Raw genomic sequence first — 25,901 nt, 5'->3', positions numbered from 1 at the left:
CAAACATTCAGAATAGCTTCAATACAAATTGAATCCACTTAAGGGAGGGCAACAATACAAATAACTAATTCTTTTGATTCCTTTCATTAGAATGGAATTGGTGCACATTTAAGTTGCTGGAATTACAATGTCAATTTTGAGAAGCACTCATTACAAAATGTAACATTGCTACAAGACACTTCTAAATAATGAATTAATACTCTCAAAAACAAGCAGATCTCCCTTTACAGGCTTATGTTCAGTTTATTATAATAAAACTTGCTAGTGATTCAACCAGGTTTTAAAGCTTTTGGAGACATTATATATTGTATGGCACTGGATCACAGGCAGCAAGGTTTTTACTTTATAATTTTGAATTCATTGGATGTAAAAGGCCCCATGGTATTTTTAGGAAAAGCAGGAAGTTCACTTTTTTATATTCGCTCTGGGATGTGGGCATCCCCATCCCTAATTGCCCACGAGAAGGTAGTGCTGTGCTGCTTTTCTTGAACTGCTGCAGTCTCGGCCAACTCAAGTGGTATAAAGAAAATAAATTTGAGACTGGAGACTGTTACATAGCTGTAATTTAATTGAGTACGGAAGTGCAAGCAACGCATCCAATTACTAGAACCCCAAGATTATGACAATGTTATGAAGAGATGATGTCTACAATGTTATTGGAAATTATTTTTATATTGGAATTGTAGTGGGGTCTGTATCTATGTGTGTGGGTATCCTAATTGGATTAAAGCCAGCTAGTCTGCTTTGATGTATAGAAAGTAGGTTTAAAATGGTAATTCAATAAATATGGAGAAGTTTAGAAACATAGGTGTCATGGGTGAAATCTTGCACCTAGATGGGAGACACCAAGCAACGTGTTTATATTACTTATATAATTAGTGGGATGAAAATGTTATTGTTAGAAGACGTGACGTTAAAAGCCTAGGGTACAATGGAAAATTTACATTCAAAGGAAAAGCTAGGTATAAACAGAAAGGAGTTTGTGTAGAAGACAGAGAATTTAAGTTCTAACCAGCCTGTAAGCCTACAACTATGCTTGCAAAGAAACCAAATTGCAAGGAACCCCATTGTGAATTCGTAAGGTCAAATTTTTGATTTGCCTGGTGTCTGTTTAAAGTTTATAGGTTATTGTTGCCTTGGTGGAGATTTACTTGGGAGTGATTAATCTGGGGGTTTATTTAAAAGATATTATGGTAGTAATTTGTAGACATTTGTATGTGTTTAATTTGTTGTTAAATTAATAAATGTTTAGTGTTATATGAAAAACCTTTTGAGGCTCGGTAGTCTTTGTCCTGAATTCAGAGCTGCATCTCAAACATACCAATTGAAAATATAGGTTATGACAGTTGTTCAAGTTTCCCTCTGGGATATAAATAACTCAGCATTTACCAACTGCTGTGTCATAACAACACTTGGAAAGCAGTCTTACATAAAAGTTGCACTTTTTTACTCAAACTTTTATCTTTGGAACTGCAGCCATTGTTTTTCCACCTAATTTGTGTTGTGTAATAAGGAAGAGAGAGATTTACTTTAGTATACAACTGTCTGTTTAGGTGGAAATAAAAGGCTCCATGCTGGTTTGAAAAAGAGCAGGGAGTAACCCCCAACCTCATTACGTCTTGGCCAAAATTCACCCCTCAGCCAATACCACCAAAAACAGATTAACTGGTCATTGATTTAAATGTTGGTTGAGACCTTGCTGTATGCAAATTAGCTTTCATGTTTGCCTATGAAACAGTGATTACACCTCAAAATAACTTACTGCCTGTAAAGTTCATTGGGATGCTACAAGGAAGTAAAAAGAGCCATAGAAACGCAAATTCATCTTTCTTTTTCAACAGAATTACTGTACTCCATTAAAAAAAAACAGTCCTGTGAAAAAGTAGTTTATCATAAGTTGATAGAATTCAGGTAATTGTCATCAGTAGAGATGTTTTTATTTAGTCTTTGTCATACATCCACATATATATCTCAATAACTGTTACATACTAATATGTTCACTTCCTACAACAGAAAAATAATTATTGCCTTGTATCGTTTTTTTAAAAATCAGCTACAATTACCAGAACACAGCTCTGAAAAATAATTTCATTTGGCTTCTCATATAATGTTTTATAACCAAACCATGAGGTATTACTAACTCATATACGGGAGCCACTGGCAATGAGGCAGCATCTTTAGATGAGAAAATAGTTACCAAGCCAGTGTGCATTTAAAAGTAAATCAAAATTACAGAACTATAAATACAGCATCTGTATTTGGAAATTCTTAGTTTGTGACAAAAGGAGTCATAGTAAGGAGATGCTTTACACTAAAGACTGTTGTCAACATCTAAACCAAATGAGGAAACAAAGACCTATCACAAAACCAAAATTAAGTCATCATACATATAAATTTAACTAGGAAATAATTGACAGTCCAGATGCAATTTGTTGTCAATCTAACATACAACACAGGAAAATACAAACTCACCTCATAGTATTACTCCTTCTAGTACAAGATTATAATTCACAAACAGGCCCATAAAAGCTGCTCATAAGGGAAGTATTAGACAGTTTTCACATTTTAAAAAACATTGGACCCCTTCTGTCCACTGCACATCTCAAGTTTTCTTTTTCCTTGTTACTCCATGGCCTTCAAATCCTTTTGCTCTCCTTTCCTTCTCTATTTTTGCCTCCATTTGCCACATTTGAAAGTTACAGCACTATCCCAGCATTCCCAGTGCCAATGAAAAACGTCATTCTCTTTTGTCATGGTAGAAAGCAATCATGGAACTAGGTAGAGATGTCATCAATTTCAGTGCAAAAATACCAAGTAGTACTAACAGTGACAACTTCTGTTACCTATATGACTAAGATCATAAATTGCAGGTATTCAGCTTTGACAATATAAATTATCATGCCACTGGCTTTTCCACTTATAGTATTTCTTGCTTGTGAATGATTGTAAAACAATAAGAAAACTGGAAGGAGCTGGGAAATAAAGAATAGATTGATGGGAGTGCCAGAACAGGGGGTAAATCGTTCACTCATGTTTGTAGTCTCACCTCCCTGGCACTAGGCGTACTGTTTATTATTAATGAAGATATTTTCTAATGCAGGAAAAATGTTGATTAAGTTGTTTTTGAAGTCAACATATTGACACAATCGTAGATTGCGAAGGAACTAATCCGTACTGCAACTGAAGTCAAAGTGACTCCAGCATGCCATTCTGCTTTAATGTGCCTTCTTGCATCATGTTAAAGTAAAATGACACTGTGAAACATTGGCTGGGAATAGCTGTTGATGTTCATTGTTTCCAATTTATCTCATGATGGTTTGTCTCATATGGGCCAAGGGTGTCTTGTTAAAAATTCCATCTGCTATCAATACCATGCAGGTTAACTAGCTTGACTAGGTCTTTCTTGGTCCTAACTATAACTGGATGACTGCATAACATGTATCAGATAATACTGATGAACCTCACTTTTGAACAAAGGTCAATAGTCAATTAGTATATGAATGATAACAGTTATGATCGCATATTCAGAAATCTGAGTGCCCAACCTAGCTGCAGTGGCTAAAGCCAGAGGGAATCTCAGAAAATAACACACCATTGACCGTTGAAGTGAAGGTATGGCAATGGGAGGGTGTCACTACATAAACACGAAAGCTTGACATTCTGGCGCAGATCAGCAATTAAAGGCACTTGATAGATTTGCTTGCATGTGGAATTCTCTCTCATGCTTGGTAAAGAGGAACTACTCTAACAATACAACTTCTACAGATTGGACAAATTGGTGAGGGAAGAGCCCGATGACAATCGTAGCAGCAACAAACATGCCCACAGGTCAGGAACACGCATTCCCGTGGTTTAGATAAACAAATCACACACGCATTCTCTGGTATTTCATCATCTGCTGTCGAACCTGGCTTACGTCTGCTTTCATTGAACCGTTCGTAGCTCTTCCTCATTTCTTCTAGTTCCTGTTTCTCACTGAACTCATGGTACATCCTGCGCAGGACAACCATGACCACTGCAATGCCAGTTAGGGTGCAGATGGTCATGAGCACCTTCCAAAGTTTAACACTTGACTCCTGCTGTTTCAGGATGCTTGGTAAGTCCAAGGTACTTAAGAAATATTCCAAACCATCTTTAGGAGGCTGGAGCTTGATAATTTTGTCAGAATCCAAAACAAGTTCTCCAATTCCTGTTAAAGTGGCTCCAACACGGACTATCTCTTCAGTTTCCAAGAAGCCTTTGGGCTTCTCACCACTCAGGTAGTGCCCAATGATATCGGTGAAACCTTGTGCAGCTTGGTGAAATCGTTCATATACAGTTTCAAACTGCAGCCCCGATGCCTCCAGTGGGTTGATCACACGGATTGCACTTTTCCCTCCTTCAGGGGATATCAGGTCAAAGGGCACAACATTCTCTTTTTGGTGTATAATCCGTTCACTATCGTTCCTGGTGAGGAAGAAAACGTTTACATTAGGCAGACAACAATATACTTTTATGTATAATAGCTGATAAAATAAAAAGATAAAATAAAAATCTCACAGAGTAATGTGATTTAAAAAAAAAACAAGTATTGTATCACTTCATGTGTCTTTTTTATTCGTTCAAACAATGTGGGGTCATTGGCATTAATTGCCTAATTGCCCTTGAGAACTGAGAGCGTTTAAGAGTCAATCACATTACTGTGGGTTTGGAGTCACATGTAGGATGGCAGATTTCCTTCCCTAAAGGACATTAGTGAACCAGATGGATTTTTACGACTATTGACAATGGTTTCATGGTCATCATTAGACTTTTAATTCCAGACTTTTTATTGAATTCAAATTTCACCATCTGCTGTGGTGTGATTCCAGATTTTTTTTTTTACTTAATTCAAATTTCACCGTCTGCTGCGGTAGGATTTGAACCCAGGTCCCTAGAGTATTACCCTGGGTATTTGGAGTACAAGTCCAGTGACAATACCACTACACCACTGCCTCCCTGAGGTCACTACCTCTGTGTCACTGCCATTGATACTCTGACTGGGTCCAACATCTTGATCCAGGGTAACTCCCTGCTTTCAATTTTGCTTCTTTGCAGAAGGCTGACCAGAGTCCATTCTTCAGCTTTCCATGCATTGTCAAACTACTGTAATATATTTAATCGTTGAAAACCTAGGCATAAACACACATCTCAAGCACGTGGTATAGTAAATACTGGTAAATTACAGAAAGTTTATCAAGCAGCAACAAAACTATGACATTTTCCTAACCATTATTCTTTTCTCAAACCATATTCTTACTCAAAAAATGGTGTGAAAAATATATTTAGAAAATGGTAAAGTAACACTCGAATCTTACTGTAGTGAGTAATGGTAGTTCTTTCGGGAGCATAAAAACATCTTTTACAAGGGGTGGTATGTGGTGATTATTCTAACCTTCATTTTACACAATTGTTAATTCAGAGCAAGTTTTTAAACTGTACTGCAATAGGAAATTGCATTCCTAACTACAGAAATAGATACAGGTATTTGCTTGGGCAGTAGTGCTGTAAAACTGCTCTCACAGCCGTACATGGAATTTTCAAAGGTCACCTTCAAAAGAATCACCCTTGCAGTTTATTTTACAGGAACCACTGAGATAGATTTTTTCTTTTTTCAGAGAGGTTTTTTTAAAATCTGGTCTTAACCTTCAAGAATATAATGCTATACAATAGAATATATGTAACATGAGAAATGAAAAATTATATTTGAAGTCGAATTGTTATGGACACATACCAACTCCTAGCCAAATTGTTCCAGATCAGTTTGTGCTCTTTCAAAATGAGACGCTGCATTACCCCAGTGCAGTCATCTTGATAATGGCTCCGCAGACTCTCCCCAACTGGTCGAGTGATACCTGTTTGGGTAAGCACAACAGTTGAACAGAAACTTGAAAATCTAGCACATTACAGTTTATAGAGGAGGATGCAGGAATACAGATAGTTGCCCTAAAATTCAAATTCAAATCTGATTGTGAACACACACACAATGATGCTCCCATTTTCAGCTACGTGATTTCGATCTCGGCAAGGTAAAATCTAGTGACAAGACATGGGAGCAGGGCTGACTGTCCAGAAGTGTCGAAAGGCTTCAGGACAGGGCTGACTGTCCAGAAAGTTGAGGGGTTTTAGGGCAGGGCTAACTGTCCAGAAATATCAAAAGGTTTTAGGACAGGGCTGACTGTCCAGAAATGTCAAGAGGCTTTAGGACAGGGCTGACTGTCCAGAAATGTCAAGAGGCTTTAGGACAGGGCTGACTGTCCAGAAATGTCAAGAGGCTTTAGGACAGGGCTGACTGTCCAGAAATATCAAAAGGCTTTAGGACAGGGCTGACTGTCCAGAAATATCAAAAGGTTTTAGGACAGGGCTGACTGTCCAGAAATATCAAAAGGTTTTAGGACAGGGCTGACTGTCCAGAAATATCAAAAGGTTTTAGGACAGGGCTGACTGTCCAGAAAGTTGAGAGGCTTTAGGACAGGGCTGACTGCCCAGAAAGTTGAGAGGTTTTAGGACAATGACACACACACACTTTGCTCATATCCTTTAATATTTTGGATAAATCTATCCAGCTCAGACTTAAAGTTTACAATGATCAAGCCTCTATTGCCATTTGTGGATAAGAGGTCCAATCTTTGTGTAGAACTGCTTCTTAATTGGATTCCTGAAAAGATCTGGTTCAATTTTTAGATTATGCCCCAGAGCTAGACTCCCTCTCCAGCATAAATAGTTTATATGTCCCATACCTATTCTCCTTAATATTTTTAGAATTTAAACCAAATTAACCCTTCACCTTTTAAATTCCAGGGAATACAACCTTAGTTTGTAATTTGTCCTTGTAATTTAACCTTTGGAGTCCAGATATCATTAAGGTAAACCTGCACTACACTCCCTCCAAGGTTAATATATCCTTCCTAAGGGGTGGTGTCCAGAAGTGCTCTAAATACTCCAGGTGTGGCCTTGACATGAGATTGAACAGCAAATAGGTTAACACAATACACACATTCACTGTTGCCTAAATACATAGAAAAAAGAAACTCAGCACCTACTCGTGAAATACAGGGCAAATTGCTTCTGGTAAGCATGGTGCAGCAAGTTAGAATATCAGCACACTGCACTAGAGTGGTGGGACACGATTGTTGCGATTTCAGACACCAGATTCCAAATTCGTTTCATTGCCACTAGGAAGCATCAAGCAAAAGCAAAGTATGTCAACGGGGAAATTAAAGGGAACAGATGTTACACAAAGTGTCAGTTCAGGAAAATATAGACAGACTGGTAAATTAGGCAGACATGTTGCAGTTGTAATTTAACAGGGATGTCTGAAAAGGCAATATAAATTAAATGGTACAACTTTAAACAGGATGAAAGGAGAGAGAGATCTGGGGGAGTACCTCATTGACCAAGCTTTTGGCCATCTGCTGTCCTAATGTATTAGGTGGCTGGGTGTCTAATTTTGCTTTATATATATAATTCCTCTGAAGCATCTGGTGATGTTAGATTACATCAAACATGCTATATAAATGGAAGTTGCTGCTGTACATAAACAAATCTTTAGGGTGACAGGACACATTGAGAAGGCAGTTAAAAAAGGATATGGGATATTTGGCTTTATAAACAGAGAGAACACCAAAGCAAGGAAGTTATGTTAATTTTTTTATTAACATTGGTCAGGCCACAGCTGGAATAGCATACCCAGATCCAAGCACCATACTTTCAGAAGGATTTCAAGATCATAACAGAGGGTGCAGAGGACTTATTAGAATGGTACCAGGAATGTGGGAATTCAGTTACATAGAGAAACTAGAGGAGCAGGGGTTGTTCTCCCTGGAACACAAAGTTAAGATGATTTAGGAGGTGTTCAAGACTATAGCGGAGTTTGACAGAGTGGTAGAAGGCTCAGAGACCAGAGGTAATTGGCAGAAGAACCAGATGAGGAACACAGTTGTTCTGACCTGGAATGCACTGCCTAAACAGTGATGGGGGCAGATTCAAAATTAATTTTCAGAAGGGAATTGGCTAAACATGTGAAGGGGAAACAACTGCAGTACTATGGGAAAAGCTGAGGGAAATGGAACCAGTTGGATAGCTCTTTGGCAAAATAGTCTCTCTGTGTCTCTGGACTCTACTAATGCAGTCTGCAAATACAGGCAACAGCAGCTTGTGAAGAAACTTCTTTACAGGGCACATTTTCTGAGGCACCAATAGATCAATTATAGCAAAATAAATTTGATGGAAAAATATAGTTTGGCAAACAAAAATTTCACTTCCAATGTTTTTTCAATTTCTGCTGAAAGCTTATTGACCTGAAACATTAAGTGTTTCTCTCTCCACAGAAGTTACCTGACTTGCTGAGAATTTCCAGCATATTCATCTTTATTTCAGAGTATTTTGCACGTTTTTTTTAAAACTGTCACGTTTCAACTATATTTAGGAAGCACACATGTGCTATCTAGTGGCAGAAAACTGGTATTGCAACTGCCCAAATGTCCAACAAATGCATCACTCATTTATTTCACTCAAGCTAACCAGTTCACATTTGCTTCAGAGGCTAAAGCATATATTACACTGTTAACATTAGATTTGACAGCATCAGAACATTCTGTGGATGCAACTGTAAAGTTGCCGATATGCCCTGTAGGCCCAAAAAAGCAATTAACACAAACACAGGGTGATATTTCCATTTTTCGCATAGCTTTCAGTATCAGATGTTTAATACTTCAACTGCTAACCAAAACATATGGACTCTCCCAAAAAAACCCCCAAAAACCTTACACCCAAAAGATACCAAGCATGGCATTAACATGTGGCAAATCAAATATTGCAGCACAGCAGCAGGAATTGTTTTTATTTAAAAAGATGCTTTTCAGGCAACATTGTACAATAATGGCATCATCCTTCTATGAATAAATAACAGGAAAAAATACCCAGCATCAGAAGAGGCTAAGAAAAATATTCAATCTTGAGCTTCAAATAATACTATCTACTGGTTTTCATCATATTTGACAGTGATTGCAACACATTTATTTGCCTGCTTTGAGAAGTTATAACTTGACATATTGTTCACTACTTTCAGCAGAGCAGTGCTGGGAGATAAGGCTGTGCAAGGGCCAATCTTGTAAATTCCCCTAGATGGCTGACTCAATTAAGAGCAACGTTAACCTAATTTATTTATTTTTCCTCATAACCTTATTGCAGGGCAAGTCTTGCAGTCCCTTCACCTCCGGGACTATATCTGAATTAAGTCTAGGTTGATGGGCTGAAAGTTGTCCACCTCTGCCGGATACAATGATCCTATCTGAAGCATGGTCAGAGAAAGAACCTTCAAACAATTTATCAGAAATGCAATTCGATAGGGAAACTTGGTAAAAATAGGTAATTTTGAAAGCCTGGTGTTAAAGCAACATTAAGACTTTACTCTTCATCAAAACATATCCTGCCATCCCTGGGAATTTTTGATGCTGACAATATGACAAAATTAGGAAGTGCTCATTGCCAGGCCTGGTAGCCTTCCTTCTGATGAATAAATAAATGATGGAACCCCATAGCTTTGAAAAGATACCTGAAGTACTTTTATTCCATATACTGCAGAATAAGACTATTGTGGGGTCTTTTCTTGCAGTGCACTCTTTTAACTGTTGCTTAATCTAGTTGCTTAGAAAAAGAGAAAGTGCATTGCTATTAGGCATCATCTCCAGATGTGTCCCATATTCCATCAAAACAAGTCCATCTAGAAATAATCACAATTTAACCCATAAAGCCTTAATTTCTACTTCCCAACAGTGACGATGATGCATTTGAGTGAGGTCAGTAAAGGAGGGGTGACCTTGAAACACAACCATTCTTTATGGAGTGTACCGGCCAGCCCTTAACCATTGGACATTCTCAAACTTTAACAATGCTCTCATTTGCTTCTTTAGGTCAGCAGTTTTTTAACTATAGGTGATCAAAAGCGCCACCTGATTTTTGTAACTGAAATGCCAAGAAAAGTAATAGCCTCTTTTCTCCTTGAATAAAGCACAGTATCTAGATTATGTTTTCAATATTTAAATGCTCTGAATAAAAAAGACATGACAGACTGGGGTTGATTTTCACTCTACTGCCTGAATTGGTTATCAGTTATGGATATGGCCTGATTTTCCCTTCTACTGATCAACATTACTAGTCTTACAACTGGGCAGTTGGAAATGTATCACAATAAACAGAAAATCAATAAGCCTCACCTTCCACAACAGCATACTCCACACAATTGCCTGGAGTGGCATTCAGAAATTCCACCAACTGCTTGTTGATCTGAAATTTTGGGGCTTCCTAATTTTAAAAAAAGAAACAAGTGAGCTAATAGGGAACATAGGAACAGGGTGAGGCCATTCTACACTTGAGCCTGTTCAGCTATTCAATTAGATCATAGCTGATCTGTACCCCAACTCTATTCTGCCGCCTTTGCTCTATATTTCTTGATACCCTTATCCAACTAAATCTATAAACCCGAAATAAATTTTTATTGATCTAGCATTCATCATCTTTTGGGGGTGAGAGTTCCAGATTTCCACAACACTAAAAACATGTTTTTTGATTTCACTCCTAAATTATCAGTTCAAATTAAATATTATGCTTCCTTGTTCTGGATCCTTTACACTAGAAAGATGCCATGGTAATTTGATATCACATTTGTCAAATCCTCAATACCATTGAGCACACTGAACAGACTACAGTTATGTGTGTCAGGGTAATCCATCGAATGCAGCGCAGGTGAAATACTTTACTTCACTGGGGAGAAATGATTTATGGAAGTGTTATCTCATAGAACACTGCTTTTGTTTTTTTTTTAAGTCTTGGAAACTGAAGAATTTGCCTGAATCTATATCAGTCCATCATAAAAATATCACTTCCATTCCTGCCTCCCAAGAGAAGTTAAAATGAAAGCCACAGAAATTTGTATTTGTGGGGAGGAACCTGCTAGAAAAGAATGACTCTTACCTTTAGCACCTGCACTGTTGCTCTTTTCTTCCTATACAAGTAGCAAAACAACCCAGAAAATGCAAAGCTCGACCCCAAGCAGATCAGCTCTATGGTTGATACAGGAATCCTGTCCATGTTGTAGCTAGATTCAGTCAATTTCTTTAACTTCCAAGACTTTAAAAGAAAAACACAAAGGCAATGTTATGTGAGATCCAACACAAACTGTGTAATCTCTGATTTTCTTTCTGCATTCCTGCAAATGTGAAATAAGTAACTAATCAGATCATCCAAAAAGAGTTTTTATTTTGTTCTTAGAATCGCAAGGTTGCATTTGTCACTCAGTTACTCTGAGCAGGTGGTAGTAGTGGTGAGCCTTCTTGAATGACTGTTGTCTTTCTGGTGCTGGGATAACAATGGGAGGAGGCAATGATCCCGCACCAAATATGTCTTAATCAGGTTGGTATGTGATGTAGGGCTTGGTGTTCCTCCAGCACTGCTGCTTGTCCTTCTGTGCTAGAGGTCCAGAGGAAGGAGATCCTATCCAAGCAGTCTAGGGTCAATTGCTGTAATGCATCCTGTAGATACTGAATGGCACAAGGATAAACCATGAAAACTGTTCCCTTTTTTAAAAAAAATCATTAATGGGGTGTGGGCATTTTTTGCCCATCCCCAAATGCCACTTGAACAAGGGCAATTAAGAGTCAACCACATTGCTGTGGGTCTGGAATCACATGTAGGCCAGACCTGGTAAGGTCAGCATATTTCCTTCCCTAAGGGTAGATTTTTATGACAATCGACCTTCATGGTCACCATTAGACCTTTCATTCCAGACTTTTATTGAATTCAAATTTCACCGTCTGTCATGGTGGGATTCAACCCCGGTCCCCAGAGCATTACCCTGGGTCTCTGGAATATTAGTCCAGTGACAATACCACTATGCCACTGCCTCTTCTGGAGGTATCAAGTTTGAGGGTTGCTACTTTCATTATATAAATGGCAAGCTTTTTAGATGAAATATGCACTGTTGCCTGAATGACGCTTCACAGGAGCACATAGCAAACAAAATTTGACCTTTAGCTAGATAAGGATTTTAGGATATGACCAAAAGCTTGTTAAAGATATAGGCTTTAAGCACCATCTTAAAAAGAGGAGAAAGGGGTTGTGAGGTGGAGAGCTTTTGGGAGTTAATTCCAGAGATTAGAACCTAGGCAGCGAAGGCTGGTGGAGCGATTAAAATCAGGGCTACACATAGAGGCCAGAACTGGAGGACTACAGAGATCTTAGAGGCTTGTAGGGCTGGAGGAGGTTACAGGGATAGGGAGGGCAAGGCCTTGGAGAGATTTGAAGACAAGGATGATAATTTTAAAATTGAGGTGTGCCACAACAGGAACCAAAATAGGTCAGTGAGCACAGGGATGATGGGCGAACAGGACAGTGCAAGCTAGGATGCAGTCAGCAGGCATTTGGCTGAACACCAGTTCATGGAGGGTAAAAGGAGGGAGGTGGGTCAGGAGAACATTGGAACAGTAGAGGTTAGAGGTAACAAAGGTATGGTTGAGGGTTTCACATAGTCACAGAATTGGTATGGCACTGCTGAATCAGATTTTTAAAAATTCATTCATGGGATGTGGGTTTCACTGGCTCAGCCAGCATTTATTGCCCATCTCTCATTGTCCTTGAGAAGGTTGTGGTGAGCTGCCTTCTTGAACCAGTGCAGTCCATGTGGCATAGGTACACCCACTGTTCCGTTAGGGAGGCAGTTCCAGGATTTGACCCAGCAACAGTGAAGGAACGGTGATATATTTCCAAATCAGGATGGTGAGTGGCTTGGAGGGCAACTTCCAGGTGGTAGTGTTCCCATGTGTCTGTTGCCCTTGCCCTTCTAATAGGTAGCAGTCATGGGCTTGGAAGGTGCTGAGGAGCCTTGGTGAGTTCTTGCAGTGCATCTTTTGGATGGTACACACTGCTACCACTGTGCGTCATTGATGGAAGGAGTGAATGTTTGTGGATGCGGTATCAATCAAGTGGCTGCTTTGTCCTGGATGGGTCGAGCTTCTTGAGTGTTTTTGGAGCTGCACTCATCCAGGCAAATGGGAAAGTATTCCATCCTGACTTGTGCCTTGTAGCTGGCAGACAGGCTTTGGGAGTCAGGATGTGAGTTACTCACTGCAGGACTGCTAGATTGTGGTCAATGGTAACCCCCAGGACGTTGACAGTGGGGGATTCAGTGATGTTAATGCCATTGAATGTCAAGGGGTGTTGGTTAGATTCTCTCTTGTTGGAGATGGTCATTGCATGGCACTTGCGTAGCATGAAGTGTTACTTGCTACTTGTCAGCCCAAGCCTGGATATTGTCCAGGTCTTGCTGTGTTTGGGCATGGACTGCTTCAGAGTCTGAGGTGAGCTGAGGCAGGGGTGGAGGTGGTCGATAATAGGGAGGGGAAATGAGCAATCTTAGTCATAGAGAGGATATGGGCTCAACTCGAATGCAACACCAAGATTGCAAACAGCCTGGTTCAGTCTCGGACAGTGGCCAGGGAAAAAGATGCTGTCAGAGACAACAGGTTAGGGTTTGTGGCATGGACTAAAGACAACAGAATCAGTCTTCTCAATATTTAGTTGGGAAGGAATTTCTGTTTATCAAATATAGACTACTGGGCAAGAAATCTCATAAATCAGAGACAGTGGAAGGGGTCATGAGTACTGGTGATGAGGTAGAGCTGTATCCCTGATGTAAATGTGAAATCTGATGCGGTGCTTTTGACTGATGTCACCAAGGGGCAGCATATAGATGAGAAACAGGAGACAGCCAAGGATAGATCCTTGGCTATTTCAGAGACAACAGTGCAGGACTGGGAAAAGAAGACATTGCAGCTGATTTTCTGGCTACAACTGGATAGATAGGAAAGACACCCCCACCCAACTGGACAACAGAGAAGAGGCACTGGAGGAAGATGGTGTAGTCAGCAATGTTCGTAGCTGCAGACAGGTTGAGAAGGATGATGAGCGATAGATTACTATGGTGACGGACACAGAGGATGACATGCGATTCTGCTAAGGGCACACACCTGACTTGAGCTATAGATGGTGAAGAAGCTTTGAGGGGTCAGCAAGTGATTCACTCTCTACAGTGAAACCAGTCTTTGCCCTATTCTTAAAAAAAGGAAAAAAAGACCTAAATTTATAGTGCTTTTTGTACACTCTCAACATTTCAAAATGCCTTACAGCCACTGGCTGATTTGGCTGGTCCAGTTCAGCTTATGGCCAATGGCAACCAGCAAGCACTGATGTTGAGGGTTCACTGATAGTGATTTTGAAAGTTTGAGCAGGTCACTGTTCCTTTGCATGTTCAAGCTGGACATTATCTCATAGTTATGTGGTGTGATTACCTGCCATTTGCCAGGCCAAGCCTGGGTCTGATCCAGGTCCTGCTGTAGGCTTATATGGGTTGCTTCATTATCAGAGGAGTTGAGGATGGAGCTGAATATGATGGAATTGTCAGTAAATAATCTATTCATAACAGGTGAAAAAGGTCATTGATGAAACATCTGAAAATGGGTGGCCAAAGATATTGCTGATGAGCTCCTGTAGTAATGACCTACAACTGCAATGATTACAGTCTCTGAGACCAAACATGTGTGTGCCAATTATACCACCATCTGCTGGAGGGCTTCACTTTGTCCTAGTTTTTGCATGGGCACAATGGTACAACTCAGTTATATGCAGCCATGATATCGAAAGCAGCTACACTAACCTCTCTGGCAGTCAACTATCATTGCTGTTTGCAATCCAGGACTGTAAAATGAGTTACACGGTCAAAAAGCATGTTAGTATGTACTGAAAATTCACAGACAAATCGGGTCTGGAGCAGTTATCTTTAGCTGCTAACCTGGGAGTGCTCTTTAGATCATTGTTCAATCACTCCCTGTGAGGAAGTAGTTGAAATGGGTACCTAGGTAAACTAAAGATTTCTTCAGGTCTGCAGCTACTTCATTCCTCAGGTTTGCAGCTACTTCATTCCTCAGAGGCCAACCTCTAGTAGCATTCCATCTTGAGAGATGATGGTTAGCACCTTGTTGGTCTACTCTTATGTTAAACTGCCTGGTGTGGTTCAGGGGCCCTAATCTGGCATGGCAGGCAGTTTCTGCCGCATTTGTAGCATATGAAGGCAGTGGGTTGAGAAGCTGCAGGATTTGCTGGCCTTTTGTTTTTTTCTGAGCCTCTTCTCAGCCAGTTGAGCTTTCCCTTTTGCCTCGCCTCTTTTGATGCTCTTCCAAACAGTCAGCCTCCGGCTGTCTCGGCTGAGACTAAAACAAAAGTGGCCAAGCCACTCTGAAGACTATAAAATCTTTCAACGTTTTGTTTTCAGGTAACTTTCAAAACATTACTTCCTAGGTTTGTAGCCCTAGTAAACTAATGCCATGGGAAGAAACTGCCAAAAATCAATGCATTAAATTTTCTAGATATTCAATGTTTTAGGGAGCGATGTTGCCATGCCGACTCACCTAATAATCTTCGCCCACACCTGAAGGTTACAGAGTAACAGGAATAACGAAAGCCTTCCCCATAGAGTAACAATCAAAAGCTGCTATGTTCTTCAATTCCTACACTTAGAATTCATCCACTTGTTTCCATTGCAGCACAACCCAAATGTACTTTTATTTTTAAAATTCCAATTCTTCCCTATTTGCCTCAAGGTGTTGACTCTTGTTAGAGTTCCGTTGCACAGTCTCAGCAGCTATGCAGTGTCTCACCCAAATGGCAACTCTTTATGTAGGAACCTAGAAAGTGACAACCAGCAGGGGAAAGATTAATACAGCTAAACTGGATCTTGTTCTTATGCATTACCTCCACACAGACAATTGCTAGAAAGTGGGTGTGAAGAAAGTCAGAAGTAAGAAACCTGGCTGATTGTGAAAGAAAACAAGCACAGAGCCCCAGCTACTACCCTGATGAGATTAGCTAACTTATCAGCAACTGGGGAGAGGGGCTGGATATCTCTTGGTCTGGATATCTCTTGGTCTGAATTGCATAGTATTTTAATGGACAGTCCAATTAATTACAAGACCTCACCTGCATCTTTGAAAAGCTAATATTTTGGGGCATTCTCTCTGTTGGGACAAGGGAAAGATACACAAAGGTTACTCAGATTGTACCCACTGTTGGCAGAAATTAAACAGGTGCACACTTAACACTCCCAGATCATTTTGGACTCAATATCAAAATTAGCAGATTATACTAAAGGGGCATAGCTAACACTAAGCAAGAATGTAACATTTTGCAGCATGTTAGAAAACTTGCAGACTGGGCAATTGAGTGACAAATCAACTTTAACATAATGAGAATTTGGTAAGAAAAATAGAAACATCACCTAGAGCTTAGAAAATAAATAAACTGAATGGGGCAGAAGAGCAATGAACTAGGGATACTTAGCAACGCAGGTCAGCAAAGCAATTAAAAATGCTACTAAAGCATTGGGATTTATTTCTAGGGTAGAGAACTCAAAAGCAGAGGATCTGGGTCAGGTAACACATTTCTGGTCTCTATACTATAAAAAGAACATATAAACACCAGAGAAATTGCAAAAAAGATTTGCAAGGATGGTACCAGATCTAAGACAACAGCTATCAGATGAAAATTGAATAGGTGGGGGCATTTTTCTTCAGAAGAGAGATCACATAGAGCTGACCTGATAACAGCCTATAAAAACAGGTTGCACAGGGTAAATGCACTGAAAAAATTTCTAACTGGGAGAATCCAAAACTAGGGGCCATAAATACAAGGTTGTTGAGTTCAGAGAAGGTTCACTCGATTGACTCCTGGGATGAAGGGGTTATCTTATAAAGGAAAGGCCAGACAGGTTGGGCCTTTATCCATTGGAGTTTAGAAGAATGAGAGTGATCTTATTGAAATATATAAGATCCTGAAGGGACTTGACAGGGTGGATGCTGAAAGGATATTTCTCCTTGTGGGAGAGACCAGAACTAGGGGGCACAGTTTGAAAATAAGGAGTCTCCCATTTAAAATGGAGATGAAGAGAATTTATTTCTCTCAGAGGGTCATCAGCTTGTGGAATTCCTTTCCCCAGAAAGTGGAGGAGGCAGGGTCATTGAATATTTTTAAGGCTGAGTTAGATTGACTCCCTCGTTAGTCAATAATGTAAGGGAATGGGGTAGGCAGATAAGTGTTGTTGAGGCCACAAATCAGATCAGCTGTGATTTTATCAAATGGAGCCAGCTCAAGGGGCCAAATGACCTACTCCCTGCTCCTAATTCATATATTTGTGTGTCGTTACTAATAAATCCAACAGAGAAATAGGGAGAAATATCTTTACTCAGAGTGGTCAAAATGTAGAATTTACTACTACAGGAAGTGATTGAGGCAAATAATTTTAATGTTTAAAATGGGACTAGGTATATCAGAGAAAAGGAAACAGGAAGATATATTGAAAGGCTGAGGTGAGGCAAATGGAATGCGAGGATACTTTTGTGGCTATGTAACCAGCCTAGAGGGGATTTTTCCGTGCTATGTGTTCTACATAATTTTATGTAACTGTCCCCATCTCACGAATATCATCTCTACATCAGCATGGTATTTCCATTCCCAGAACAGGTAATCACACACAAGAAAAAAGCAAATAAGAGGGGTAGACCATATAGCCAGTCACACCTGCTCTGCCATTCAATACGATCATGGCTGAACTTGGGCTTCAACTCCACTTTCCTGCCTGCCCCATAATCATCAATTACAAACAAGCAATGCTATACAAATCTTGTAAGTTTTTCTAATCAGTGTTTTCTTCGGCTAGTTAAAAATATACACAATGAAGCATTTCCAAACACATTGTAAAAGTATATTAATAATTGCACAACCCAGAGTAAAGTATAACCTGTGCCTCAGCCTACTCTATTGTACACTATACAATGACTTTTTCTGCTGGGAAATTCCTCAGCAGTCAATACTTTAGTCTAGAGTAAACAAGCTGCACAGGGCCAACCCTTCTTTGAATCCATAAATCTTATAGCATATGGAAATTCCAGTGCGTCATATTTATTCTTTCAATACATGTGAGGTACACCAACTCATTTAACAAAGCTTAACAGGAAATCACAACATAAAACAGTAGGCCAGAGTGTGTTGTTTCAGGGCATGAACACCCTCTGCCATTCATTAGATTTGGCCCTGCAACCTTCAACTCAAAAATGTTTTGTCCACAAATTACTGAAAGGGTGAGTGAGCTGATAATGGCACAGGCAGAACACTGGGCATCGTAGACCCAAGTGAACAGGGCATCCAACAGGATCGCTCAGTAAACGTGACATTTACGGATTGAGAAATAACCACAAGGAGGGTGACATAGAAGGGACAAATGTAAAGTCAAGTTGGATATAGAAAGTGAGGAAAGATTGGATGAAGAGAGACAAGGAAAGGGGGAAATGTTAGAATGTGACATTTATCTCTTTCCTCCACCCCCATGCCCCCAAAATAAAAAAAAACTAAAGGAATGAGGCATCACAAATGTGACCCTCTTCAGAAACACCAGTTACCCCAAAATTTTTGAGCAGACCCAAGCAATTCACAGCAACAGTTTAGTCCAGTACTTTGGGAATGGAAAGACGGAAGATACCGTATGAATAAGTAAAACTATTTTTTAATTACTGCCGTTCATTTTTTCCACTGTTTCATATTTCAGTTGAATATTTATAGCTACAGTGTTTTTGGTTCACACACTTCTGGTTAGGCATTCAAACGCCGTTCCATAATCCAGGAAATTCCAAAATCATTCCATGGTCCCAAACATTCCAGACTGGAGAGGTTACAGTGTGATTAATTTTTAGTGCCTGAGCTTAACTCACAATTATTAACACTTTTGTCATTAAAGGGTACTTATGCTTGTAATGGCCAAGTGCGGCTAGTTTAATTGGCAATTAATGGGCAGATACAACATGCTCCTTATGATTCGCAATAAAGGAAAATTTTAAGTAAAAAAAAATCAAGGACAAAAAAAAATCAAGAAAGCCAATGACAAGATATCAATTTCACAAAGTTAATGGCAAAGCGTCAAAATTCAGACATCAACTTTTATATATATATACTTTTAACCATGCATCTGCTCCTTGCCTGGAGTTACAGTCCCATTTACCATAAACAACAACTAGTGCCATTAGCTTCATTATTATTCTGGCAAATTCTGAATACGTTGGGCTTTCAGAACAGTGTGATAGTGTAAAACAAAAATAAAAATACCTGGAAAAACTCAGCAGGTCTGGCAGCATCTGCGGAGAGGAACACGGTTAACATTTCAAGTCCATATGACTCTTCAACAGAAATAAGTAAAAATAGAAGAGAGGCGAAATATAAGCTGGTTTAAGAGGGGATGGGACAAACTAATCTGGTTAAAACCACACTTAAATGAAGGGGATGGGACAAGTAGAGCTGGATAGAGGGCCTGTGATAGGTGGAGATAGCCACAAGATGTCATAGACAAAAGGACAGAGGTGTTGAAGGTGGTGATATTATCTAAGGAATGTGCTAATTAAAGGTAGAAAGCAGGACAAGCAAGGTACAGATAGCCCTAGTGGGGGTGGGGTGAGGTGAAGGAATTGAAAAAGGCTAAAAGGTAGAGATAAAACAATGGATGGAAATATATTTAAAAATAATGGAAATAGGTGGGAAAAGAAAAATCTATATAAATTATTGGAAAAAAAGGTGGGGGGGGGGATCAGAAAGGGGGTGGGGATGAAGGAGAGAGTTCATGATCTAAAATCCAAGGACGGACATGTGGGCATGTGAGCACTCCATCCTGCTCTCATGCCCGTCCTTGGCCTGCTGCATTGTTCCAGTGAAGCTCAACGCAAACTGGAGGAACAGCACCTCATCTTCTGACTAGGCACTTTACAGCCTTCCGGACTGAATATTGAGTTCAATAATTTTAGATCATGGACTCTCTCCTCCATCCCCACCCCCTTTCCGATCCCCCCCATTTTTTTCCAATAATTTATATAGATTTTTCTTTCCCACCTATTTCCATTATTTTTAAATGTATTTCCATCCATTGTTTTATCTCTACCTTATAGCCTATTTCGATTCCTTCACCCCACCCCCACTAGGGCTATCTGTACCTGGCTTGTCCTGCTTTCTACCTTTACTTAGCACATTCCTTAGGTAATATCACCATTTCTTTGTCCTTTTGTCTATGACATCTTTTGGCTATCTCCACCCATCACTGGCCCTCTACCCAGCTCTACTTGTCCCACCCCCCCTTAAACCAGCTTATATTTCACCTCTCTTCTATTTTTACTTAGTTCTGTTGAAGGTGCTGCCAGATCTGCTGAGTTTTTCCAGGTATTTTTATTTTTGTTTTGGATTTCCAGCATCCACAGTTTTTTTCTTTTATCTTAGTATGATAGTGTAACCTGTTTTATATTACAGACCTTACCTGTCAGAAGACAGCAGCAAGTAGTGTAGAAGCCAGATTGTTAACGACTGTAACAATTCCTCTTTAGTTAGTTCTCACACCTGTCAAAATGTATCAAAAATACCAAAATTTGGTAAATGAGGGATTTCAGTTATGTGCAGACACTGGAAAAGCTGTTCTTCAAACAGCAGAGAAGGTTAAAAGTAGATTTGATGGAGGTGTTCAAAATCATGAAGGCTTCATAAAATAAATAAGGAGAAACTTTCTAGTAGCAGAACATAAGAAATAGGAGGAGGGGTAGGACATCTGGCCCCTCAAGCCTGCTAAGAATATGGCTGATCTGATCTTGGCCTGAACTCTACTTTCCAGCCTGGGTCCCATGACCCTCAACTCCCTTTATAAGCTCAGAAATCTAGGGTTGATAACCAGAGGAGACAGGTTTAATGTGATTAGCAGAAGAACATGAAGTAACTTTTCTGTTACATAAACATTTTTGCGATTTGGAATGCAATGCTTGAAACGGTGATGGAAGTAAGATGCATCATAGCGTTTGAGGCAGAACTGACGAAATACCTGAAGGCAATTGTCAGGCGATGGGGAAACAACCAGTTGGGACGGGTTGCACAACTCTAGCCGAGGTAGCACACCAGGATGGGCCAAAGGGCTTCCCCCTGTGCTGTCTCATTCCCTGATTCAGTTTCCAGTTAACACAGACTCACCTCCTTCTAACTCATTCTTTCTCAGGACCCCTCCCCCTTTCTTAAAAATTCAAACTCGGCTCTCCCTCCTAGGTGTTATGGAATGAAACCTGACTCTTAGCAGCCCCTATCGGCCCCACTCTATGAAAATGAGCCGAATCCCCTCTCCCTGTAAACGCGGTTACCGGCTGAAGGGAGCGCTGGCCCAGCCGCTCAACACACCTCAGGCCCCACAACAGCAATGGCTACTGCCCATTTGGTCGTGGAGAGGACTGAATCCACACCGCCCCCCTCCAACCTTTTACTCCCAGTGGAGGTGAGGGGAGGTCGAGCCTCGTCAGCGGAAGCCCGTTACCCGGTCGGTGTTACTCGGATTTGTCCGTTACCAAACCAACATTCATCCATCCCTACCCGCGGAACTATGGGAATTGTAGTCCTCCAACGTACATACAACTCCCATAACGCAGTGCTCGATTATTACCCCGCCCGCCCCGTGCGGTGCCGCGGAATTATGGGAATTGTAGTCCTCCGACCTACATACAACTCCCATAACGCAGCGCTCGACTATTACACAGCGGTGCCGTGGAACTATGGGATCTGTAGTCCTCCGACATAATGCCCACAATGCACCACCCATTATTCCTCGTGAAGTTGCGCATGAGGCTCCTGTGATTTGTGATAAGATGGAACATTTGTTGAAGTTCATAAGGTTATTCTTGCTTATTTTCACTTTTTGCTCAATTAGTTCGGGCCAAAAAAAGGACAATTTGAATGTTATATTGTTTTAAAGAGCTAGGAATTAATTGTTATGCCAGGGTGGCAGCTTCACTGTGGCCGTCATGCATTGAGTAACCCAATTTATTAGTCTACCAGTCAAAGTCTCCCTGTACATGGACGATGTCGCCGTCTTCTGCTCAGATCCACTGTCGGTGCACAGACTGATCCACATCTGCGACCAGTTCGAACTGGCCTCGGGAGCCAAGGTAAATCGTGGGAAGAGTGAGGCCATGTTCTTTGGGAACTGGGCTGACCGATCCTTTGTCCCCTTCACTGTCAAGGCTGACGGCCTGAAGGTGCTGGGGTATGGTTCGGAGGGACCAGGGCACGCGTTAGAAACTGGAAGGAGCGAGTGTCTATGGTGAAAAGGAAACTGGGCATGTGGGAGCGACGCTCCCTCTCCATTGCGGGTAAGAATCTGGTCATCAGGTGTGAGGCACTCTCGCTGTTGCTGTACGTGGCGCAGGTCTGGCCCATTCCACACTCCTGTGTGGTGGCGATCACCCGAGCCATCTTCCGTTTTATCTGGAGGTCAAAAATGGATCGTGTCCGCAGGGACACGATGTACAAGCCTCTAGATAAAGGGGGAAAAACGTGCCCAACATCGCCCTCATACTGATGGCCACCTTTGTGTGCGGCTGCATCAAGCGGTGCGTAGACCCTCAGTACGCAAACACCAAATGTCACTACATGCTGAGGTTCTACCTGTCCCCAGTGTTACGAAGGATGGGTCTGGCCACGCTGCCGCGGAACGCTCCAAGTAGTTGGACCGTGCCATACCACCTGTCCCTCGTGGGAAAATTTATGCAGAGAAACACCTTTGACCACAAGTCCATCAGGCAGTGGTCGGCACGTAACGTCTTAGAGGCCCTGAGGGAAAAGGAGAGGGTGGATCCTGTGGGATAGTTCCCTGAGCAGACTGACAAAGTCATTTGGCAGAATGCCTCATCGCCAGAGCTTTCCAACAAGCACCAAGACGTAGCTTGGCTGGTGGTGAGAAAGGACCTCCCTGTAAGATCCTTCCTACATGCCAGGAGTCTCACCCCCTCTGAATGTTGCCCTCGAGGTGGCTGTGGTGGGGAAGAGACCGTTGTTCACCTCCTTGTAGATTATGTCTTTGCGAAGAAGGTCTGGAGAGAGATGCAGTGGTTTTTGTCGAGGTTCATCCCGAGCAGTTCTGTGACAGAGGACTCTGCTCTACGGGCTGTTCCCAGGGACACACAGCGAGACAAACATCAACTGCAGCTGGAGGATCATCAACTCGGTGAAAGATGCTCTTTGGTCTGCCCGAAACTTGTTGGTCTTCCAGCGCAAAGAGTTGTCCCCGACTGAGTGTTGCAGACTGACACATTCCAAGGTCCAGGACTACTTGCTGAGGGACACAGTTAAGCTTGGGGCAGCCGCCACAAAGGCGCAATGGGGAAGGGTCGCTGCCTAAGACCTTTCTGCCACAGTGTACTGGGGGGCTGGGAACTGTAAAGAGCCCCTCAGGCTGTACAGTTTAAAATGAATGTCTGCCAATGATTGTAATATTCATTGTTTGTACTGCTACACCTTGTGATTCATGTTGTAAAAGTTGAACCTGATTGTATTTTTGTAATGGTGATTTTGAAATGGTTCGAAATGTTTTTGAAGATTTATGAATAAAGTATATTTTTGCAAAAAAAAAAAAATTATTAGTCTACCAGTCAAACAGAGAGCAATAATATACTGACTGAAGATCAGGGTGACCAGTTGTCCTGGATTTCCGTGACTATTCTGTAATTTGGCTTTATGTCCCACGGATTAAGCCTTCCCAGATGCCTTTTGACCTGAATTTCATAGTGTCAGCATCTTTTGTGTCTATGCATGGAAATTGTGCTGCTGCACGTGTGCAAATCGCAGCAAACACCTTCACGAGGGAGCATTGGCTGGTACTCTCCTTGGAGCAGGTGGGTGGTTTGTGTTATGGGCTGTTGAGTGGATGTGCAGAGGTTGGGGTCCCAGCCTCCCACCCCCACCCCCGGTCTCGCCAGAACCAGCATTTTGAGTGTAAAGTGTGATTATTTCCACCTTATGGGAGCCAGAAGACATAACATGGTGGCAATGAGTAAAATACCTCAATGTTTTAAACAAATGTAATGCAGAATTAGATTGAAAAGTCAACCCAACTTAGTTCTAGAGAGAGAGAGAAACTTGAGTGAATTGTGCAAAAATGAAATGGCTGCTGCAGCAATAAACACACCACTCATAAGATCACAAGCAATAGGAGGAGGAGGCCATTTGGCCCATTGAGCCTGCTCTACCATTCGATAAGGTCATGGCTGATCTGATTATGGCCTGAACTCGCCTTTCCACCCATAACCCTTAACTCCCTTGTGGATAAAAATCTGTCTAGCTCAGCCTTGAATATATTCAATGACCCAGCTTAAGTGCTCTCTGTGGAAGAGAATTCTAAAGACTAATGATCCACTGAGAGAAGAAATTCCACCTCATCTCTATCTTAAATGGGAGACCTTTTTTTAAACTGTGCCCCCTACTGCTAGATTTCCCCATAAGAGGAAACATCCTCTCAGAATTTACGCTGTTAAGCCCCATCAGAATCTTATATTTTTCAATAAATCATCTCATTCTTCTAAACTCCAAGGAGTACAGGCCAAACCTGCTCAATCTTTCCTCATAAAACAACCCCCTCATCCCAGGAAACGGCTCATGATGAATTGGGAAACTGAAGATGTCATCGATGCATTTGGGAAGTTTTAATAAAAGTATAGGCTGACATTCAATAGCTTTCCAAAAGACAATCATGATGAGGAAAGAGTCAGCTACATTCTTTTGTGAGCCAGAGAGAAAAGGTTAAATTTGTTTAATATCTAGGAGCTGAGTGACGATGACAGGAGGACCCCAGACAAAATGTTGAAAAATTTAGCACACAACTTCGGCCAATGTCAAATCATTGGACCTACTATGTGAATTTTAAAGCGTGAGGCAGGAATCAGGTGAACCTGTTGACAATTTCTTAACAAGACTGAAAAATGCTGCCAGAAAATGTAAATGTAACAAAAGGACACAGAGGAAATGCTGAAAGATCAGCTCATTTGGGGCTCTGCACACTCCAAAGTACATACAGATTTAATTGGCTCACAATATCGCAGGCTTTTGACACTGGCAGAGCACATGAAGCCACAAGTAGACAGATGAAGATGCTGACTACCTAAATGGCTAACTTTCAGTTAACACAAGAGCAAGGTAGCAGGATTGATGCAGTGAAGCAGTAACAAAGAATGCACACCAGAAAGTTGTGCAAGAGATTTGGGCCATCACCTGAGTTCAAAGACAGAAGGAAATGTCCCACATATGGATCAAACTGCAGAACTTGTGGAAAGCTCAATCAATTGGAGGAGATGTGCAGAGCAAAAGAGAAAGAAGCTGGTAAATGAATTGTCAGAGACAGAGCAACAGGATGAATAAGAAGTAAAAGAAACCAAAACATTCACACCCTGGAAGATGACAATGATTTTGAGAACACAGTAGATATAGGAACCATAAAACTACATGAAATGGCTGGATGCAACAGTTCCCAGAGAAAATAAATTCACACACCACCATTCAGATCAGGAAGGTGGTGAGAAATAAGCTCAGAACTATAAATCTGAAGGTGAAGCTTAATACTGGAGTAGAGTAACATCATCCCACTCAGACTATACCAGAAGATATTTCCTGAAAATTTGAAAGAAAATGGCTACTCAATGGAAGGTGATCTGAAACTGTGCAACATCATGTTAATGGCATACAGGGGGAACTGGGACTCGACAAGGAAAAGAGGTTAACTGAATGTTTAATGCCACTGAAACAGATGGTCCTGTTATTCTGGAGTTGAGCAGTTGCGAAGAGCTGCAGCTTATCTTAGTATATCTAGGTATAAAGATCCATCAACAAATGAACGCAATTCATTGAAATTGAGTCAAATTAGAGATGAGACTAGCAAAGGCAAAGATTTACAGGTGTTCTCTCAGCAAGTGATCCAGGGATGACCTAATAAGATGCAGCAAACA

The 25,901-nt window shown here is 41.0% G+C and overlaps 1 protein-coding gene across 6 annotated transcripts; it reads right to left on the bottom strand.

Moving 5' to 3' along the window:
• Positions 1–1,915: 1,915 nt before the first annotated feature.
• On the bottom strand, positions 1,916–21,524 carry mul1a (mitochondrial E3 ubiquitin protein ligase 1a). 6 transcript variants are annotated; one of them, XM_041182769.1, is made up of 7 exons: positions 21,276–21,524; positions 20,414–20,493; positions 16,048–16,085; positions 10,993–11,148; positions 10,236–10,323; positions 5,753–5,873; positions 1,916–4,446 (listed from the first exon to the last, which is right to left on the bottom strand). In XM_041182769.1, exons 3-7 carry the CDS (start codon positions 16,078–16,080, stop codon positions 3,720–3,722), a joined length of 1,125 nt encoding a protein of 374 aa, XP_041038703.1. In that variant the 5' UTR covers positions 16,081–16,085; positions 20,414–20,493; positions 21,276–21,524; the 3' UTR covers positions 1,916–3,719. The 6 variants fall into 6 exon arrangements, with proteins under 6 accessions (XP_041038703.1, XP_041038708.1, XP_041038702.1 ...); XM_041182774.1 differs by lacking the exon at positions 16,048–16,085 and adding an exon at positions 14,364–14,454; XM_041182768.1 differs by having other exon boundaries at positions 21,313–21,524.
• Positions 21,525–25,901: the final 4,377 nt, after the last annotated feature.

Source organism: Carcharodon carcharias, chromosome 2 (genome assembly GCF_017639515.1).
Source record: "Carcharodon carcharias isolate sCarCar2 chromosome 2, sCarCar2.pri, whole genome shotgun sequence".
NCBI lineage: Eukaryota > Metazoa > Chordata > Chondrichthyes > Lamniformes > Lamnidae > Carcharodon > Carcharodon carcharias.
This window is presented reverse-complemented; position numbering and strand designations above follow the sequence as displayed.

Coding starts and splice junctions, on each gene's coding strand:
- mul1a (XM_041182769.1), bottom strand. CDS start 16,080: ATGCCCCAAAATATTAGCTTTTCAAAGATGCAG. Junction 11,149..16,047: donor TTAGCTTTTCAAAGATGCAG/GTGAGGTCTTGT, acceptor TTTCTTTTAAAG/TCTTGGAAGTTAAAGAAATT. Junction 5,874..10,235: donor GGAGTATGCTGTTGTGGAAG/GTGAGGCTTATT, acceptor TTACCCAAACAG/GTATCACTCGACCAGTTGGG.